The sequence below is a fragment of the Neophocaena asiaeorientalis genome, unplaced genomic scaffold (assembly GCF_003031525.2).
Source record: "Neophocaena asiaeorientalis asiaeorientalis breed wild unplaced genomic scaffold, Neophocaena_asiaeorientalis_V1.1 scaffold293, whole genome shotgun sequence".
NCBI classification, from domain to species: Eukaryota; Metazoa; Chordata; class Mammalia; order Artiodactyla; family Phocoenidae; genus Neophocaena; species Neophocaena asiaeorientalis.
In genome coordinates, this window is record NW_020173920.1 from 3,877,313 (window position 1) to 3,898,052 (window position 20,740).

The 20,740-nt window shown below is 32.8% G+C and overlaps 1 protein-coding gene across 5 annotated transcripts in view; it reads left to right on the top strand.

Moving 5' to 3' along the window:
• DLG1 (discs large MAGUK scaffold protein 1) overlaps positions 1 to 20,740 on the top strand; it is a 280,091-nt gene that overhangs the window by 235,027 nt on the left and 24,324 nt on the right. For 2 of the 5 annotated variants that reach the window (XM_024752078.1, XM_024752081.1), the window contains 5 exons: positions 2,532 to 2,631; positions 9,177 to 9,218; positions 11,430 to 11,480; positions 12,346 to 12,447; positions 12,701 to 12,873. In XM_024752078.1, the coding sequence (XP_024607846.1) occupies positions 2,532 to 2,631; positions 9,177 to 9,218; positions 11,430 to 11,480; positions 12,346 to 12,447; positions 12,701 to 12,873 (468 nt within the window). Of the gene's footprint in view, positions 1 to 2,531; positions 2,632 to 3,321; positions 3,356 to 9,176; positions 9,219 to 11,429; positions 11,481 to 12,345; positions 12,448 to 12,700; positions 12,874 to 20,740 lie in introns of all 5 variants that reach the window. The other 3 variants (XM_024752079.1, XM_024752082.1, XM_024752080.1) reach the window with 2 other exon arrangements.

The following is a 20,740-nucleotide window of genomic DNA, read 5'->3' on the forward strand; positions in this document are numbered from 1 at the left end:
GTTCTAAGCTCTTCTTTTCCTTTCCTTATATGGTGGGTTATGGACTTTGTTTCCAATACAGACTTTTTAAAAACATTTCAGTTTCTCATTAACATTTTTAACATTCATTTAGCTATTTTGAAATACTACATATGGAAATTAGATATTTGATATGTTTCATGAATTTGTAATATTTTATCAGTCCTCATATTTATTACACTCTCTTGCAATATAGCATTAATAACAATAAGTAATTAAACAGATTGTTTTGTATTGAAAATATAAAGAAACTAGAGTTAGTATGTTTCTTCAGTTTTGTGTTTTCCCTACACATTTTGTCCTGTTTGCTTGTGCTATTTTTCACTTTTAATAAATTCTTCACCTGCAGGATGTTAGATGTAATACAGTTAATACATTTCTTAACTAACAAGCATTTCTTTCTGTCCTATATTATGATATCTTTACGATATCTCATTTTGGCTAACTGCAAAAGATATCAAAAATCAAAACATTTTAAACTTCATGTTTCTTTTGGTTGTTTGCTGTGAAACTGACTCTGACCACTATATATGCAGTAGCAGAGGTAAATAACCTTTTATTAAAAATGTATCAGTTTTATCAGTTAGCATAAAAATGATTACTAAATTCAAAATCAGTGATTGTCATGAACAAAAAGACTTAGTCCTTCCATAAATTAGATTACCGTAAATTTTTCTCTATTGAAACTTTTCTTCTCTTTCTCTTTTCTAAAATTTGGATTCAAGCAAAGACTTTTATTCAGGTAATGCTACTTGACAGTTTATAAAACAATTATAAGCTTAGATTTCTCCACAGTATTTTTTTTCTCAACTTAATTTTTAACTTCTGCTTAGGGTTATCTGAGCCTTCAGATTTTAAGATTGATATCAAGACAGTCTGCTTGTCTAATGACTATAAACTTATTAATTTTGAATTATTGATCTGAAAAAGATAAAAATGAAAGTTTTTGTAAAGATTCTTACCAAAATAAATCTGTTCAAGTAATAGAATTTGAGCTAAAAGTCACTTTAATCCATTTCATCACCTTAATCACCTGGCATCACATGACTAAAAGTACCGGCACGCCAGAAAAAAGTACTGCCTGGTGTTGATATACTTCACAACATTGATAGCATCTTATGACATGGATAAACGCAAGAAAAATTAAAACAGAATTTCTATCCTTTATATTGTTCCCACTTCAAAAAATGATAAAAATTATAATTCCTATTGTCACTGGTAGGCAAGGCCATTTCCTTCAAGACATGGGTGCCTGTGACAAATTACAGAAGAAGCTGCTCCTCTTTAGCCTCATCTTTCTGTGTGCTACCTGCTTTTAAAAGTGTGAATGCACAAATGGGACATTCAGGAAGGGAAAAAACTTGTCTCAGACATCTGTGCAACAAAGGACGTCAAATCAGCTGTCATAGCAATTATGTATAAACTACTAGATTTTTAATTGCCTCTTTGACATTATGAGCACCAAACTTTTTTTTTTTTTTTTTTTTTGGTATGCGGGCCTCTCGCTGTTGTGGCCTTTCCCGTTGCAGAGCACAGGCTCCAGACACGCAGGCTCAGCAGCCATGGCTCACAGGCCTAGCCGCTTCACGGCATGTGGGATCTTCCCGGATCTGGGCACGAACCCGTGTCCCCTGCATCAGCAGGTGGACTCTCAACCACTGCACCACCAGGGAAGCCCGCACCAAACTTTTTATTCCCTATTCAGGACATGGTGCTAATGAATTGAATTTGGTTCTATTTTATTTATATATACTTTAAAAATAGATAATATGGTAGAGCTTAAAGGCTAATCAGTTATGATGACATTTAAATTGGCCAGGAGAGTTGACTCTTCTTCCTTGGTTAGATAGCATTGATAATTCTTTTGCTGGACTCTGTGCTTGATGGACACGTCTTAGTTTTCTTCCCATTTTCTGATAAGCATTTAGTTATCCTAATTCTCTTCTTTTAAAAAAAAAAAGATGGTTTTTAAATATTTAGCAACTTGCTCAGTTGTTTTGGTTCTCTTTTTTAGTAGTGGCTTTTTGTTAGTTTGTTGGAGCCACAAAAAAAGAGAGAGAAAGGGAAAAAATGTGCTAAAGCCAAAGGAAAATGAAGGAAAGGAAAATTTAAAATATTTGAACAGCTAAAGTAATAACTTTTGCTGTAGAGCACCTAATACTTGGAAATCTAGAAAAATATGGATGGGTATGAACAGATGCAAGCTTGATTTGGACTATAGTAGTAGCTAATCTGATTTACTTTTCCCTTTTTTATCAAATAGCACTTCCTCCTTATTTTTACGTATCATTGAATTACACTCTTGAAATTTTTCTGTTTTCAGTTATAAAATGTTAGAATTAGAGAAGTTAATACTAAATTAAAAATTCACTGTATATGTGATTAACGCAAAATTCATATACAAACTGCACACTGTGGTCACAAGAGTCAGCTTTCACAGAGCTACTAGGCTGGGCCTTTGTACACACAGACAGTAGACATCCCTTTGTTTTGCCCCTCCTTCTCTTCTTCAGCAGTCATTCAATGACAAGCGTAAAAAGAACCTCTTTTCCCGAAAATTCCCCTTCTACAAGAACAAGGACCAGAGTGAGCAGGAAACAAGTGATGCTGACCGTAAGTATGTGGATCCAGTGGTCAACTGAAGATAAATGTAGAGGGACCTACTGCCCTGCAGTTGGTTGTTACCATGGAGACAGTTTCAAGAGCTGCAACAGGTTACTACTTGTCTTAACTAGGGGCAATTTAACAGGCATAAATTAATTTGCGTACCAATCTTAACTTTTTCTAACACCTTAGGAATTCTTAATTTAAAGTAAATGGTATTTTTAGCTATGTTTAAAATAGAATTTTTTTATGTAAAAGTTCTTATAAGAAACACTTACACTCTCAGAAGAATATTTTAGAGGAAAAACTTGGGTACCTGAGAAGCTACTTATTGATTTCTAGGTATAGCATTGCCAATCTTTGATAATGGATTATCTCAAATCATTCCGTTTTATCCCATTTCTTCATTATATGTAGACAATCTGAATTTTACTTTTAAAATAGCAAGAAATAGTCAAAATTTTTGCTTCTCTACCCTAATCAGCTTCTTATATAAAACTTCCATTCTTTTATTAGATTATATCTAGCTGCTAGCTGATTTTAAACTTTCAGAAATATACAAAAATGCTCTGTAAGATACGTGCACCTGTAATGGTCTTGGAACTGTCTCTTATTGTAGCACCAATTTTATGCATTACTGACAACTATTTTCTTTGATTATCTTTTTATTGCTTGCTCTCTGGGAACTACTCTCTACAGGAGATCCCTGACGACATGGGATCAAAAGGCCTGAGTAAGTGATTAAAATACTCCCAAGTTATTTTTTAACCTCCATCTACAGACCTACCTTTTTCAGATACATTTTGAGATTCATGGTAGCGCCCTGCTGGCATGAGGAGGTGTATGATTTAGATTGCTTTTAGATTCTTCATGTTAATAATATGCTTGGGATTTTTATTTCTGTAATACACACCTTTTATTTTTCTCCATTTTTCACATGTCATTTGAAAAATTCTCTGCTCATAATTATATTTTCCTTTTTGTAATTTTTATGGCAATTACTTTCTCTAGGAATTTTTTAAATATGAAGGAAGACTTTTAATGTTTTTTAAAATACTGCTATCTGCCCTCATTATTAGAAGGTAGAATATAATCTTCCTTACAATTTTATGTCCCCCCCCTTTTTTTTGTTAAAACAAGTTAAAATTGCTTTGAGCCTGTGTTAGAAAAGCATTGCTATAATGTGAAGCTATAAAACACAATAGGTCTTAAATATTAAAGAAGAATTGTAGAACTCAAGTTCAAGTAGCAGTCTATGTAGTAGGTAAATTGTATTTTTTTTTAAGGAAGTTGTAAGTTATAAAAAGAATTATAAGAAATATTATCCTTTGTTTTTTCTTTAACCAAGGTGTTGTCTCTGTTTGGGGGGAGTTCTTTTGTGTGTGTTGTTCCTGTTTAATTTTCTAGCTAGTACTTAATCTTCATATAAAGCTTGGTACAGAGTCTGATAATGTAGGAGTCATTTAATAAATGTTGGAATTAGTGAATGAAACAAGAAGTCATTTTAGCAAACAAAATTTTAAATGTGAATGTTTACAGATTGATTAAATGTGAAATTTTACCAAATATTACTAAGTTCTTTTAGGTGATGGTGACTCATAGAGGTAATCTTTTAGGCTAAAGTTTTTTTCTAAGTAGTTGTTTCCGTTTGCATTATTAAGCATCTTGAAAACTTATTTCTTCATAATTCATTGATCATTAAGGATATAGCCAATATCTTTTAACTTTCTAAGTTTACCTTAATAAACATTAAATTTCACAGATTTTTTTTCCTGATTAATGCTAACTTGACTTTTAACCTTAACTGTAGGTGCTTGACTTTTATTTCAACTTTAACAATTAAAAGTTTATATTAGATTGAAAGCAGTATGCTTTATATGTAATTATTTCTATTACACACACTTTATTATTTATGCATTTGCCATTTTAGGATCTGGCAAGAGCCACAAATTTACTATCACTAGTGGCACCCTTTTTTAATCTCTTACCTTTGGGAAAAATTATCAGTGAAATCTTCAGAAACTGGAAAATATTTCCACAGATTCTTAATGCTATATAATTTATTTTGAGAATGATCATGAGGTGGTGTGGATCATCAAATGAACCCACATATTTTTGTTACCTGTTGAGTCATCAGAGAGCTATGGAAAACTCATGGAAAAAGGAACTAAATGAAGAATTTGGTTCCCACGTTGATATTTTTATAGTAGATAACTACACCTTGACCACATCGTATTTTCATCTCTCATTTTAATTGAGGTTTGAGACTTGGGAAGAGAAACAAATGAAAAATGATAACTGATTACCAATGTCGTTGATTTAATTTTCTGGTCAGTGACTTAAGATCCCTTGAATGGTAGGTTTCTGTGCTTCATCTCACAAGAACTGAAAGAATTTATTCACGTGTTAACTTGATCAGATCAAAAAGATTTTATTTAGAAAAGGTTGACGGAGACAGAAAAATATCAGTAAAATTCTAAACTGGATATGATGGAGGTTATCACATAAAACATTACTAGCAGCTGACAAGATGCTCATTATTATACAGTAGAAAGTACTGGGAAGAAGGGTGGGTTAAGGGCATTATTTAAGATCTCAGTTATCTATATTCTAAAGTTCAGGATACAGGGAAAAAACTAAGCAAAATCCTGTGCGATCTTAATATAAGAAAATAAATGTGACCTCATATTGGTATTCATTAAACCTTGCTGGAACAGGACTCATGAAGGGACTGAAAACAGAAGGACAAATTATTCCAGATAAACCTGTTGAAGAGATGTGGAATAACACTGAATATCAAGAAAGATGTATACCTGCATGTAGTTTCACACAAGCTATGAAAAAGTAGGGTATTTAATTAAAGAGCAGAGAGGGAAACAAAAGTGGTACCCTAGAATACTTTTCGTAGACAAGAATTCAATGATTCTACAAAGAAGAGGATCAAATAAATTATTGATGTATCCTGTTGACAGTAGATGAAACAATAATAGAAATTGCCTTTCCAAAACTAATTTTGACTAACAGAACTAATTAAAGTATGGTAGAAATCTGGGAGGATACAACTAAATTATCATACTTGTAAAAAGCTAGAAACAGAAATCTGTGTAGCTTTTATGCTTTTAGAAGGCAATTTTGAAAAAATTCAAGAGGAAAAAAGTGGGTAAGATTCCTTTAAAAGAGACTAAAAGTAAGTGTAGTTCAGGAGCAGTTATATAAGGTGCTCAGAAATGAAATTATACAGTTTCAGACAAGGTTTGTACCTGTCTTTTGTATGCAGTTTATTTTTATAGCTTTCCACTTTGTAGACACCTCAGAAACTTCTACAGTAAGGCACATAGATTTCCTATTACATCTCTTCTTTTTCTATTTTAAAGACTTACTTGAGTAGAGTGGTACAGAGCTCTTAAGATGCCAAAAATTGTTTAAGACTGAGGATATGTCGTATTTAGGGAGAGCAAAGAGAAAACACATGGTATAGTCTCAGGAAGAAATGTTTGACTAGAAAGGTGAGACTTGGTCAGAGAGAATTGAAATGGTTGTGATCATCAAACATATAAACAAAAATTAAAATTTTAAGAATCTGATTATACTATCTATGTCAAAAGGATAATATTCTTGCACATAAATTTCTAACAGACCAATAAGAAACAAACACTCCCCATTAGAAAACTGGACAAAGGATATAAGAAGAATGCTCAAAAGATAAGCAAATGAAATAAGCATATAAGAAATGTTTAACAGCCCTAATAATCAATAAACAAAACGATATGTTTTACCCATCACCTTAACAGACTTTGCTTTTAAAGGAGAATCCAGTGATGGAGATGGTTCTTTGGAATGACTACTTTTAACGTATTACTACTGGGAGTGTAAATTGGTACAGCCTTTTTGGAAAAGCATATCTTTTGATCTACTAATTCTTTTTCAAGGAATTTATCCATAGGATGTAATCAGAGGTGGAAACAAAGGTTTATACATCAGGATGTTTTGTTTAATATTATTTAGAAAGTAGAGCACCCCCAAAATTCAAATAATCCTAAAATGCCTTACAGTTGGGAAGTGGTTAATGAAGTATGACTTACTATATAGTATAATATTTTATAGCCATTGAAAATCATATTAAAACATAATGGCCTGGAAAATGCTCACAATATAAATGAAAAAAGTAAACTATGAAACTGTACATATATCTCAGATTTGTAAATAAACACATATATTTAGGGCTATTTTTGAATAGTGTTGCTTTGAACATTTTTATACATATCTTTTGGTATGCATATATGCCTTTTATGTTGGGAAAATACCTAGGAAATGAATTGCTGGGTTACAGATATACGTTAGGTATTAGTAGATAGTGCCAAGTAGTTTTCCAAAGTGGTTATACCAGTTTACCCCACCCCCACCCCCAAGTAGTATGTGAGTTCCAGTTGCTACATATCTTTCTCCTCGCTTGACATACCTGTTTTGTTTTTGTTTTTCATTTTGGTCATTCTGGTGGATGATAGAGATATCTGTTGTGGTTTTAATTTGCGTTTCCCCGATAATAAGCTTGAACACTTTTTTATACTTGTTGGATATTTGAACATCTTCTTTGATGACATGCCTTGAAAAAGATTATTTTTAATTTTCAGGAAAAAAGCATTTTAACTTTCTAACAAGCTCCCAAACAATGATAATGATGCCATTCCAAGGACAATACTTTAAGTAGCAAGAGTTTATTGTAGAGGAGTTACTTAAAGGATACTTGAAAGAACTTGAAGAATTTGACTGCTTCGTAGCTCTTGGTAATCTTAGAGAACTCAAGATGAGTAGGGGAAATTCCCAGAAAAGAGATTTTAGTAACTTCAATTTTTTATACATGTATAACATGTCAGACATATTCAATAGTAGAGGAATAATAAAATAAACCCCACAAGTATTCATTTATCCAACTTCTCTAATTGTGAAATCATGGTTAATTTTGTTTCTTCTATACTCCCACTTTCCCCTCCACTCACTCGAGTGCAATAACTAACATTTCTTTCTTTTGTATATTAGAGATTGCAGAGTGTAATACAAATCCTAGTATAAATTTAAGAATTTTTTTTTTTCTATGTGGCATTCCTATTTCTGGGAATGAATTTTAAGGAAATAGAACAAAAGGTGAAAGCCATGTAAATGAACACGTTCATTAATAATTTGTTGATGTTTGTGGAAAACAATTTAAAGCAAACTAAAATATCTAAATAAGTAGTAAGGTAAATCATGATGTAACAGTCCAATAGAATATTATACCACAATTTAAAATGATTGTTTTGACATCTGTGTGGTAACATGAGAAGAAATTTTTAAATATAAACTTTAGAAAACCACCATTTTATATGTGCTATCATACATTATTCAGTCTTGTAATTTTTAATGTTCCTCCTGTATACATAATAATGATTAAGAAAGTTGTATCTTGTCTTTGTAGGTTAGAATAACAGACTTATTTTTCACTATGACAGTTTTTCAAGAACTGTACTACCATTTCAAGAACTGTCTACCATTCTCTAAACTTTTCAGTAGTGCTACTTGATTTTAGGAGACTGTGGGTGATACGGTACAGCAGATATCTATCCTCAAGCTTTTTCCTTATCCGTTAATTTTTTTTTTTCCTTTGCCTGGCATAAGAAATTTAGTTTTACCTCTCTCCCATGGAAAATTTTGTTTTTTAGTTTTCATAGATAAAATTACCTTCTTTAATTCAAAGGAGACACTTATTGAGAGAGTGCAAGAGATTACATTTACATGAGAAAAGTGCTGGTTGTTTACTGAACAGTCAAGTTATGAAATGGGGGTCACTTTGAAGGAGGGGCCAGGCAGCAGATGAGTGTGTTTACTTTATCTTTTTTATTTTGCAAAGTAGCCATTGTCAGTTTTATCAAAGCAGAGTTTCTCAGAAATATTAGTCTACTTTAAAATACAATCCCACCTTCTAGAATTCCGTTCCATTTGACTTTTTTTTGAGGCATCTGAATCTCTGTGATATCCAAAATGCTTTATCTGTATGATCTCAGACATGACTTTTCATTTCTCTTCAGGAACAAGAAAGAAGCTGAACTAAAGCAAGATTATTTATTTTTTAAGATATCACTTCATTGAAATGGGCATCTGTTTGCTCAGATATAACGTGTTTCCTTTGTTAGTCATTACTGTATCATAACCTAAATTAAATGGTGTCAATGACATTTTCTCTTCGGGGTTTTTATGATGACAGTTGGACTGATTTAGGATCACTTTGTTATATTCTATTATAATCTATTCATAATAAGATTTTGTTCATAAACTGTTGAACAGAAAATGAGACATTTTCCTTGACTGCAGATTTTTTTTCCTTGCTAATTCATATTCATTTATTTGAAATAATTAAACTTTTCAAAGAAAATCAGAAACGTTTTTAAAAACTCTTTGGGTATCTGTGGTTTATATCTCGACATTTTGTTAAGTCACCTTGTGTTTATTTTGATGATTTGCTTTTTTTAAACTCATGACACTGTGTTTTCTTTATTTTTTCCATTGTCCTGCAATTTCAGAACATGTAACTTCTAATGCCAGTGATAGCGAAAGTAGTTACCGTAAGTGTTTTAAGTTGTTTGTTCTTTTGTTATCTCAAGTAATATATCCTTTGGGGTTTTTTTCCCTTAGTGATGTATTCTGAAAACTAAAAATTAGGTGCTTAATATTTTAAAGTGAGGTAGAGCCAAGTAAAATTCTTTACTTGATAAATAAAATCACACTCTATGTACAGAAGTTAATTTCCAAGGTTTTCATAAAATACAAAAGTTCATTTTACAAAAGTGCTATTCGTGTACACAGTATGTGTATGTGTGTTTGTATCTTTTATAAGAAGTAAATACCTAGTTAAATGAGTAGTAAACTTGTATTTTGCCATTTTATTTAGTAATTCTGTTTCTAACTAATCATAAAAATATTTTTCAGTAATGCTAAATTATAATTAGCTTTATTTCCTTTTTTATTCTGTGTCACCAATACTGGTGTGGGTCAAGATACTATTTATCGCCAGCTTTTGGTGAACATAAGAAATGGCGAAGGGAAAATTTTCAACAGTTGCTTAAACAGTAATACTGATCTCTTTTTTGGTTCTTATGGTATTGTCTTGGTATTATATTATTAAGGGACCTATATAAGCGTGTGAACTTTTTTAACATATTTGGGCATGGGAGGAGGGGAAAGTACATGAATATTATCAGTTGTAGCACTTTAAAAATTAAAATTGCTTTTCTAACTTTTTTTTTTTTACTGCTGTCTAATATGAAAGTAATCTTGATTACAGATGAGTATGGCTGCTCAAAAGGTCCATCCTGTTAATATCAGTCTCTAATATTTTTCATATTGACAGTATATACTTTTAACCCTCATTCATTTGATTGGTTGTTATTTTTGCTGCATAATAGTTATTTAACGATTTTCTTTTTTGGTATGGGAATGGGAATGTGATTTGGGAATGTGATTTCTCATATTTTAGCATTTTATTAACTTACAGTCAGAACTCACCAGAGAGTAGCTGAGTAGCTTTCTAGACTAAAAAGAGGTAATGAAAGTATATACTGTCTGTCTCACCATTTGCATGAATTATTAGGTGTGGAATATTCAAATTGCATGTTTCTGATAACATGTTTTACATACAGTACTTAAAAAAGCAGCTTGTAAATATATATTTTCTATGTATTATAAATTTTAAAACAGCAAAATACACTTTAAACCTGGAAAGAATATTTATGTCGGTATATGAATTGAAAAGATTTACAGCTGCATACATGTACTATAAACCAATGACAAATTTAGTGAAAAGATTGTTATAGAATCATAATAATCAAGAAGAAAATCTTCAAATACATTCTGCAATATTGATTTCATTGAACCACTTGAATTTAACAGCTCTTCCTTGTTTGTTTTCTACACGTGTGTGTGTGTGTGTGTGTATGTGTGTGCTAAGAACTCCTGAAATTTTTAACTCTTCTAGTTATTTTCATTGAGTCGAGATATAATTCGTAGACTTTTCTATTTAGGATATTCATAAGCTCTAATCTTTTAATTTAATCCTAGAGAATTTAACTTCTGAAGTGCTTTTACGATCAAAGCAAAATATGTTTTTTCTCCTTTACTATCTATGTGATTCATTTTGTTGAAAGGGAAGGATTTAATTTTATCCAAAATTTTTTTTAACTCAAAATGTTATTTTTTGAAAATTGAATAAATCAATTATTATAATAATGAATTTTTTTCATCAATGAAATAGTGACACTAGTTTTACCTTTGCATTAAAATCTTTTGGTTAGAAAATAGTTGTAATTATAAAAATGTTCGTGCTATGTTATATGTTATACCTGGTAGGACCAAAAAAAAGCAGCATATTAATAACAGAAAATTACCTAATATGCATATATGTAGAACTGCTCATTAAAGTATTAATTTTTAAAGAACTATTTAATAGCTCTTAGATTCTAAATAAAAAATTAATAGCTTATACTTGACATCCCAAGTGAAGATTTTAATTCGGTCTATTGATAATCTGTAAAACCCGGAATAACAGAAAGGTAGTTATTAACTAGCACATTTATATTTTGTTTTTACATATACCAAACTTGATAATTTATCACTTTTTTTCCTAAATCTTGCCATAATTAATTTATAAAGTACCCTTTTTTTTACATCTTTGCTACTTTTCTTGGGAAAGTTCTAGTAATTTATATGTTATATTAAAGAATTAAATTAGTATAGCTTTCTTTATAGATTTTCTCATCTGTATTTTAACTTTCTAATAGGTGGTCAAGAAGAATATGTCTTATCTTATGAGCCAGTGAATCAACAAGAAGGTTTGTGAAGCCTGTTGATGTTTTACAATCTTATGGAAAAACGTAATTTGGAAAATAGATCTCATACCTTAAAAAAAGTTTCATTAGAATTTTAGCCTTTTTTGTTACTATACATATATATATATATATAAATTTACTATATGTATTTTATGAAACATGGTTTAGCCCATAGATTATTAAAATCTAATCATTTTATATTGGTGTTTTATTTCCTAAGCAACTTCTTTCCAGTGTTCATAATAGTATCACTATCCTTGTTCAAAATCTTGGAATCATCTTTGATCTTTCTATTCCTCATCTCCCTTGTCTAGTCAGTTTCTAGGCCCTATTTATTCTTATCATACCTTTCTTATTTATAACCTCCTTTCATCCCGCCTACCACAATGTTAAGTCTCATTTTCACTACCAATCTCCCTGCTTCCAACATGGTCCCTTACAGTCCAGCGTATACACTTATATTAGATCATCTTTCTCGATGACTACTATGATTATACCCAGTTTCTTTTTTGCCCTTCTTTGATCTGCTTCCCTACAGTTTCTACTTGAAAAGGGATCAGTAAAACACTGTACTGTGTTTTCTCATTTGTAATGAGATGATATTAGCAATGTATAGAAACATTATCTGCTAAAATGCTGAATATAACTTGGTTGAATTATCTAAGTGTATGACTTCCAACAGGAGATTGACTGAAGTGTAAGATTTTAATAAAGGTTTGTAAACTATCAAGTTAGGCATCATTGGTGGAGAAAGAATAAAAAATAAATTCTTCATAACGGTTAAGGATACTTTTGTTATCTAGTGAAGTAAAATACACAGATGTTTGTTAAGTGTTTATTTCTTTTAACATGCAGTATATTTTTATAGTTAATTATACTCGACCAGTGATCATATTGGGACCTATGAAAGACAGGATAAATGATGACTTGATCTCAGAATTTCCTGACAAATTTGGATCATGTGTTCCTCGTAAGTAACCCACATAAAAATTCTTAATTATTGTTCTTAACATTTTGTCACTGTGTGTGGTCAAAGTAAACAGTACCATTTTTTAATGGTTTATACTTATTTTATCAGTTATTCATCCTCCATATTATTGTCACTTTTCAAATTTAAATCAGTCTCTGTTGTAGTGAACTTTACAAAACGATTCTTTAAGTAGAAAATGGCTTTGTTGTGCCTTTTAATATTAAACACTTCCTCAAGTTCTTTTCTATTAAAGATACAACTAGACCAAAACGAGATTATGAGGTAGATGGAAGAGATTATCATTTTGTGACTTCAAGAGAGCAAATGGAAAAAGATATCCAGGAACATAAATTCATTGAAGCTGGGCAGTATAACAACCATCTGTATGGAACAAGTGTTCAGTCTGTGCGAGAAGTAGCAGAAAAGGTAAGCCTCAGAGTGATCCCAGAATAAAGTTTCTAATCAGATATGCTTTTTTTTTTCAGATATGCCTTTGACAGTATGAAAGAATGATGGGTAGAAACTTTTAATTCATGTTTTTTAAAAAATATAGATACATGTTGCAGCATTGATTAATCTAAGCAATGTTACGAATTTATTCAACTAAATATTTACTTTTAGGTGACTTAGAAAATATATATATAAGATAAAGTAGAATAAGAAGAGCAACGGGCTTCCCTGGTAGCACAGTGGTTGGGAGTCCGCCTGCCGATGCAGGGGGCGCAGGTTTGTGCCCCAGTCCGGGAGGATCCCACATGCCGCGGAGTGGCTGGGCCCGTGAGCCATGACCGCTGAGCCTGCGCGTCTGGAGCCTGTGCTCCGCAACGGGAGAGGCCGCAGCGGTGAGAGGCCCGTGTACTGAAAAAAAAAAAGAAGAGCAACAAAGAAAATAAGAATAGAAATGATAACATGAATCTCTACAGGAGGGGAGGTTATTATTTTGGGGTCCTGTACATTTGCTAGAGATAGACCTTGTGTTTAGCCCTAGCTTTCCAACAAGTAGCATAATTAAGAAGCTAAGATCATCAATAAAAATGAACCAGATGTTCAAGATAAGTGTAAGTGGCTCCTGGTACTGAGACTAGGCAAAAATTTCTCCTGAATGGTCGTTTAATAAAAGACAGTGTGGAAAAATACTCAGTAACATTGTAACAGCAACAGATTTTTTGAAAGCAGTCTGATGATATACTGACATTGGGTTAAGGAAGTTTTATGGTAAAGCCAAAACAGTGTACTCCAGATGTGCTGCTATACTTAAATCAATCTTTGGGCCTAGAAAATAAACATCAACAAATTATTTTATACTTTCAAAACTATAGTAGTTTAAGACTTAGTCATGAAATACCTACAAAATATAAAGCAGTAATTCAACATCTCCGTTTTCCATCTGTAAGTGCTCCTTTCTTTAATAAGAGGTTTGGTTAATTGTGATTAGTTTTAAAAATCGAAAAAATGGGCATGTTCAGTGATGGCAAGAATTTGGGAAAATAGAAAATCTTATTAGATATTGTTAATGGGGGTAAAATTAATAGCACTTTATTTGAGAACGATTTGGCAATACCAAATAAATGTACATAACCTGTGACTCAGAAATTCTATTTCTTGGTATCTAAGTAGAGATTCACACATAAGGATTATGTATAATGATGTGCATAGTAGCACTTTATAGTAGTGAAGAATTGGACTCAGGAAGGGGGAATGGATAATTAACTGTTATTTATTCATGCAGTAGGATACAGAAGCTAGAGTGAATAAACTAAAATATCCACTAATTAGGTGTATCCACATTAATAAATCTCAAAATTATAATGGTGAATGAATGAAGTTGCAAAGGATATATACAGGATGACGCTTCATATAAACTTTAATTAACATAAGGTAGTTCATTAATACATATTTCGTGTTTTCATAAACATAAAAACATGCATGGATATCAAATAAGCTATGAGGATATATAGTACAGCCCAGAGAATAATTATAAATAGAATATAACCTTTAAAAAGTGTGATCACTATGTTGTATACCAGAAACTTATATAATATTGTATGTACATCAACTGTACCTCAATTTAAAAAAAAATATTTACTGGGGAAAAAAATGCATGGGAATGATACACATCTACTTCAGGTGTATATGTAGCTGCTATTCAGTGGTTTTCCTTTGAGAGAAAAGGAAGGAAACTGTAGCTTTAGCTCTACTTGTAATATTGTATTTCTTTTAAATTTTTTAAAAATTTAAAAAACACACCTCAGCCTGCCAAATAATATCCAAACTTCAGATTATTGATAAATAGAAAAGTAACACCATATCATAGCAAACTATTTCTTCTGCAAACCTTGTGGAGAAGAAAATATCAGGAGGTCCCACAAAGTAGAATTATTACAAATAACACTGTGATCACAATGCAGTAAAGCTATAAATTATTAGAAAATCAAAAACTGAAAGCCTGGCCAACTGGAAAATTTTTATTATTTATTCATATTCAAGTATAGTTGATGTACAATATTATATATGTTAGAGGTGTCCAATATAGTGATTCACAGTTTTTAAAGGTTGTACTCCATTTATAGTTATTATAAAATGTTGGCTATATTCCCCATTTTGTACAGAATATCCTTATGGCTTATTTTATACATAATAGTTTGTACCTCTAAGTCCCCTACCCCTATATTGCCACTCCCCCTTTCCTCTCCCCACTGGTAACCACTAGTTTGTTCTCTGTATTTGTGAGTCTGCTTCTTTTTTCTTATATTCATTAGTTTGTTGTGTTTTTAGATTCCACATATAAGTGATGTCATACAGTATTTGTCTTTCTCTGTCTGACTTACTTCACTTAGCATAATACCCTCCAAATCCATCCATGTTGCTGCATATGGCAAAATTCTTCTTATGTCTGAGTAGTATTCCATTGTGTATATATACCACATCTTCTTTATCCATTCATCTGTTGATGGACACTTAGGTTGCTTCCATATCTTGGCAATTGTAAATGATGCTGGTGTGAACATTGGGGTGTGTGTATCTTTTTGAATTAGTGTTTTTGTTTTTTCAGGTATATCCCAGGAGTGAAATTGTTGGGTCATATGGTAGTTCTATTTTTAGTTTTTTAAGAAACCTCCGTACTGTTTTCCACAGTGACTGCACCAATTTACATTCCCACCAGCAGTGTACAAGGGTTCCTTTTTCTCCACATCCTTGCCAACATTTGTTATTTGTGCTCTGTTTGATGATAGCTATTCTGACAGGTGTGAGGTGGTATCTCAGTGTGGTTTGATTTTCATTTCCCTGATGATTAATGATGTTGAGCACCTTTTCATGTGCCTGCTGGCCATCTACATCGCCTGTTTGGAAAAATGTCTATTCAATTCTGCCCACTTTTTAAACAGTTTATTTGATGCTGAGTTGTATGAACTGTATATATGTTGTATATTAATCCCTTATCAGTTCTACTATTTGCAAATATCTGCTCTCATTCAGTAGGTTGTCTTTTCATTTTGTCAATGATTTCCTTTGCTGTGCAAAAGCTTTTATGTTTAATTGGTCCTGTTTGTTTATTTTTGCTTTTATTTCATTTGTGTTAGGAGACAGAGCCAAAAAAATATTGCCGTGATTTATTTCAAAAAGTGTTCTGCCTATGTTTTACTCTAGGAGTTTTTTACTATCCGGTCTTACATTTGGGTCTTTAATCCATTTTGAGTTTACTTTTGTATATAGTGTTAGAGAATGTTCTAATTTGTTTTACATGTAGCTGTCCAGTGTTCCCAGCAGCACTTACTGAAGAGTGAAGTCTTTTCTCCATTGTTTATTCTTGCCTCCTTGTCATAGATTAATTGACCATTAGTGCATGGGTTTATTTCTGGGCTTTCTATCCTGTTCCAGGGATGTCAGTTTTTGTGCCAGTACCATACTGTTTTGATTACTATAGCTTTGTAGTATAGTCTGAAGTCAGGGAGCATGATTCCTACACATACATTCTTCTTTTTCAAGATTGTTGTGACTATTTGGGGTCTTTCGTGTTTCCATAAAAATTTTAAATTTATTTGTTCTAGTTCTGTGAAAAATGCCATTGGTATTTTGATAGGGATTGCATTGAACCTGTAGATTACCTTGGGTAGTATGCTCATTTTAGCGATATGAATTCTTCCAATCCAAGAACATGATATATCTTTCCATGTATTTGTGTCATCTTCAATTTCTTTCATCAGTGTCTTATAGTTTTCTGAGTACAGGTCTTTTACCTCCTCAGGTAGGTTTATTCCTACATATTTTATTCTTTTTGATGCACTGGTAAATGGGATTGTTTCATTAATTTCTCTTTCTGATAGTTTGTTGTTAGTGTATAGAAATGCAACACACTTCCGTATGTTAATTTTGTATCCTGCAACTTTATACCAAATTTATTGATGAGCCCTAGTAGTTTTCTGGTGATGTGTTTAGGAGTCTGTGTATACAGTATCATGTCATCTGCAGACACTGACAGTTTTACTTCTTCAGTTCCAATTTGGATTCATTTTATTTCTTTTTCTTGTCTGGTTGCTGTAGCTAGGACTTCTACTACTAAATAAAAGTGGCAAGAGTGGATATCCTTGTCTTGTTCCTGACCTTAGAGGAAATGCTTCAGCTTTTCACCTTTGAGTATCATGTTAGCTGTGGGTTTGTTGTAAATGGACTTTATTATCTTGAGGTATGTTCCTTCTGTGCCCAATTTCTGGAGAGCTTTATCATAATGGGTGCTGAATTTTGTCAAAAGCTGTTTCTGCATCTATTGAGATGATAGTATGGTTTTTATTCTTCATTGTGTTAATGTGGTGTATCATATTGAGCGATTTGTGTATACTGAAAAATCCTTGCATCTGGGATAAATCCCACTTGATCGTGGTGTATGATCCTTTTAATGTACTGTTGGATATGGTTTGCTAAATTTCTGTTTAGGATTTTTGCATGTATGTTCATCATTGATAATTCACCTCTAGTTTTTTCTTTTCTTGTGATATCTTTGTCTGGTTTTGGTATCGGGGTAATGCCAGCCTCATAGAACGAGTTCAGAAGCATTCCTTCCTCTGCAGTCTTTTGGAATAGTTTGAGAAGGGTAGGTGTTAACTCTTCTCTAAATGTTTGATAGAATTCACCTGTGAAACCATGTGGTCCTGGGCTTTTGTTTGTTGGGCGGTTTTTAGTTACTGATACAGTTTCATTACTGGTAATGGGTCTACTCATATTTTCAATTTCTTGCTGTTTCACTCTTGGGAGAGTGTACCTTTCTAAGAATGTTTATTTCTTCTAGGTTGTCCATTTTATTGGCATATAGTTGTTTCTAGTAGTCTCTTATGATCCTTTGTATTTCTGTGGTGTCAGTTGTAACTTCTTTTTCATTTCTGATTTTATTGATTTGGACCCCCTCTCTTTTTTTTTTGATGAGTCTGGCTATAGGTTTATCAATTTTATTTATCTTTTCAAAGAACCAGCTTTTAGTTTCATTGATCTTTTCTCTTGTTTTCTTCATCTCTATTTCATTTATTTCTGCTCTGATCTTTATGATTTCTTTCCTTCTACTAACTTGGAGGGGTTTTTTTCTTTCTCTAGTTCTTTTAGATGTAAGGTTAGCTTGTTTATTTGAGATTTTTCTTTTTTCCTGCGGTAAGCTGGTATCTCTATAAACTTCCCTCTTAGAACTGCTTTTTGCTGTGTTCCACAGTTATTAGATCATCATGTTTTTGTTTTCATTTGTCTCTAGGTATTTTTTATTTGCTTGTTGATTGCTTCAGTGATCCATTGGTGGTTTAGTAGCTTATTATTTAGCCTTCACATATTTGTGTTTTTTGCAGTTTTTTTTCCTGTAGTTGATTTCTAGTCTCACAGCATTGTGGTCAGAAAAGATGCTTAATATGATTTCAGTTTTCATAAATTTACCAAGGCTTGTTTTGTGGCCTAGCATGTGATCTGTCCTGGAGAATGTTCCGTGTGCACTTGAAAAGAATATGTATTTTGCTGCTTTCAGATGTAATGCTCTTTATCAGTTAAGTCCATCTGGTCTGTTGTGTCATTTAAGGCTAGTATTTCCTTATTGATTTTCCATCTGGACAATCTGCGCATTGGTGTAAGTGGGATGTTAAACTCCCCTACTACAACTGTGTTCTGTCAATTTCTCCTTTTATGTTTTTAAAATTTGCCTTATATATTTAAGTGTTCCTATGTTGGGTGCATATATATTTACATTTGTTACGTCTTCTTGGATTTATCCCTTGATCATTATGTAGTGTCCTTTTTTGTCTCTTGTCACAGTCTTTATTTTAAAGTCTATTTTATCTGATATAAGTATTGCTACTCTGGCTTTTTTTTTATTTCCATTTGCACAGAATACCTTTTTCCATCCCCTCACTTTCAGTCTGTGTGTGTCTTTAGATCTGAAGTGAGTCTCTTGTGAGCAGCATATACACCAGTCTTATTTTTGTATCCTTGATTCCAGCGTTTAGTCCATTTACATTTAAGATAATTATCAGTATGTATGTTCCTCCTGCCATTTTGTTAATTGCTTTGCAGTTGTTTTTGCATGTCTTTTTTTCCCTTCTTTTGTTCTCTTGTGATTTAATGACTGCCTTTAGTGTTATGTTTGGATTCTTTTTTCTTTTTTGTGTGTATATCTATTACAGATTTTTGGTTTGTGATTACCATGAGGCTTTTATATAGCAGTCTGTATGTATACATGATTGTTTTAAGTTGCTTATCTCTTCATTTCAAATGCATTTTAAAGACCCGCCATTTGTACTCTCTTCCCTTCACGATTACTGTTTATCTGATTGTTTTATATAATCCTTAACTGCTTATTGTGGGTGTAGATGATTTTACTACTTTTCTCTTTTAACCTTCCTACTGCCTTTACTGTATATTTGCCTTTACCGTTGAGTATTTTCATTTTGTAATGTTCTTGTTTCTTGTTGTGGCCTTTTCTTTTCCACCTAGAGAAGTTCCTTTAACATTAGCTGTAGAACTGATTTGGTGGTGCTGAACTCTTAGCTTTTGCTTGTCTGTAAAGCTTTTGATCTCAATCAAATCTAAATTAGAGCCTTACTGGGTAGAGTATTCTTGGTTGTAGGTTTTTCCCTTTCATCACTTTAAATATATCATGCCACTTCGTTCTGGGCTGCAGAATTTCTGATGAAAAATCAAAAATTTACGGGTGTTCCCTTGCATGTTATTTGTTGCTTTTCCCTTGCTGCTTTTAACATTTTCTATTTATCTTTAATTTTTGTCATTTTAATTACAATGTGTCTTGGTATGTTCCTCTTTGGATTAATTCTGTTTGGGACTCTGCACTACCTGGACTTGGGTGACTGTTCCCTTTCCCAGGTTAGGGAAGTTTTCAGCTGTTATGTCTTCATTTATGTTCTCAGCCCCTTTCTCTCTCTCTTCTTCGGGGACCCATGTAATGCAAATATTGATGTGCTTGATGTTGTCCCAGAGGTCTGTTTAACTGTCCTCATTAGTTTTCATTCTTTTTTCTTTTTTCTTTTCAGTGGCAATAATTTCCACTACTCTGTCTTCCAGCTCACTAATCCATTCTTCCGTGTCACTTAGTTTACTATTGATTCCTTCTAGTGTACTTTTCATTTTAGTTATTGTATTCTTCATCTCTGTTTGGTTGTTCTTTATATTTTCTCTTTGTTAAAAACTTCTAATTTGGAAATTCCCAGATGGTCCAGCAGTTAGCACTCCACACCACTGCAGAGGGCACAGGTTCAATCCCTGCTTGGGGAACTAAGATCCCACAAGCTGCACAAATCACCCAAAAAACAAAAAAAAAACACTTCTACCTGCTCACTCTGTGCATCCATTCTTCTCCCAAGTTCTGTAATCATCTTTACAATCATTACCTTGAATTCTTTCTTGGGTTGATTGCCTATCTCCATTTCACTTAGTTCTTCTTCTGGGGTTTTATCTTTTTCCTTTGTCTGGAACATGTTTCTCTGCCACCTAATTTTATCTAAGTTGCTATTTGTATTTTTATGTATCTGGTAGGTTGGTTACATTTCCCAGCCTTGGACAAGTGGCCTTCTGTAAGAGATGCCCTATGTGTCCCAGCAGCACACTCCCATCTCGTCACCCAAGATACATGCTTCAGGTGATCCCCCTATGAAGGGGGGTCATTCTCTTGTGAGAGGCTGACTATGTGGGCAGTGTGGTAGGCTTGGTTGGCCCCTAGCCCGGTTAGTTGCCAGGCCCTGCCTTGTACTGCTGACTGCTGGCTGTTGGTTAGCGTGGCCTGGTCACACAGTGGGTGACTGCAGAACCCCAG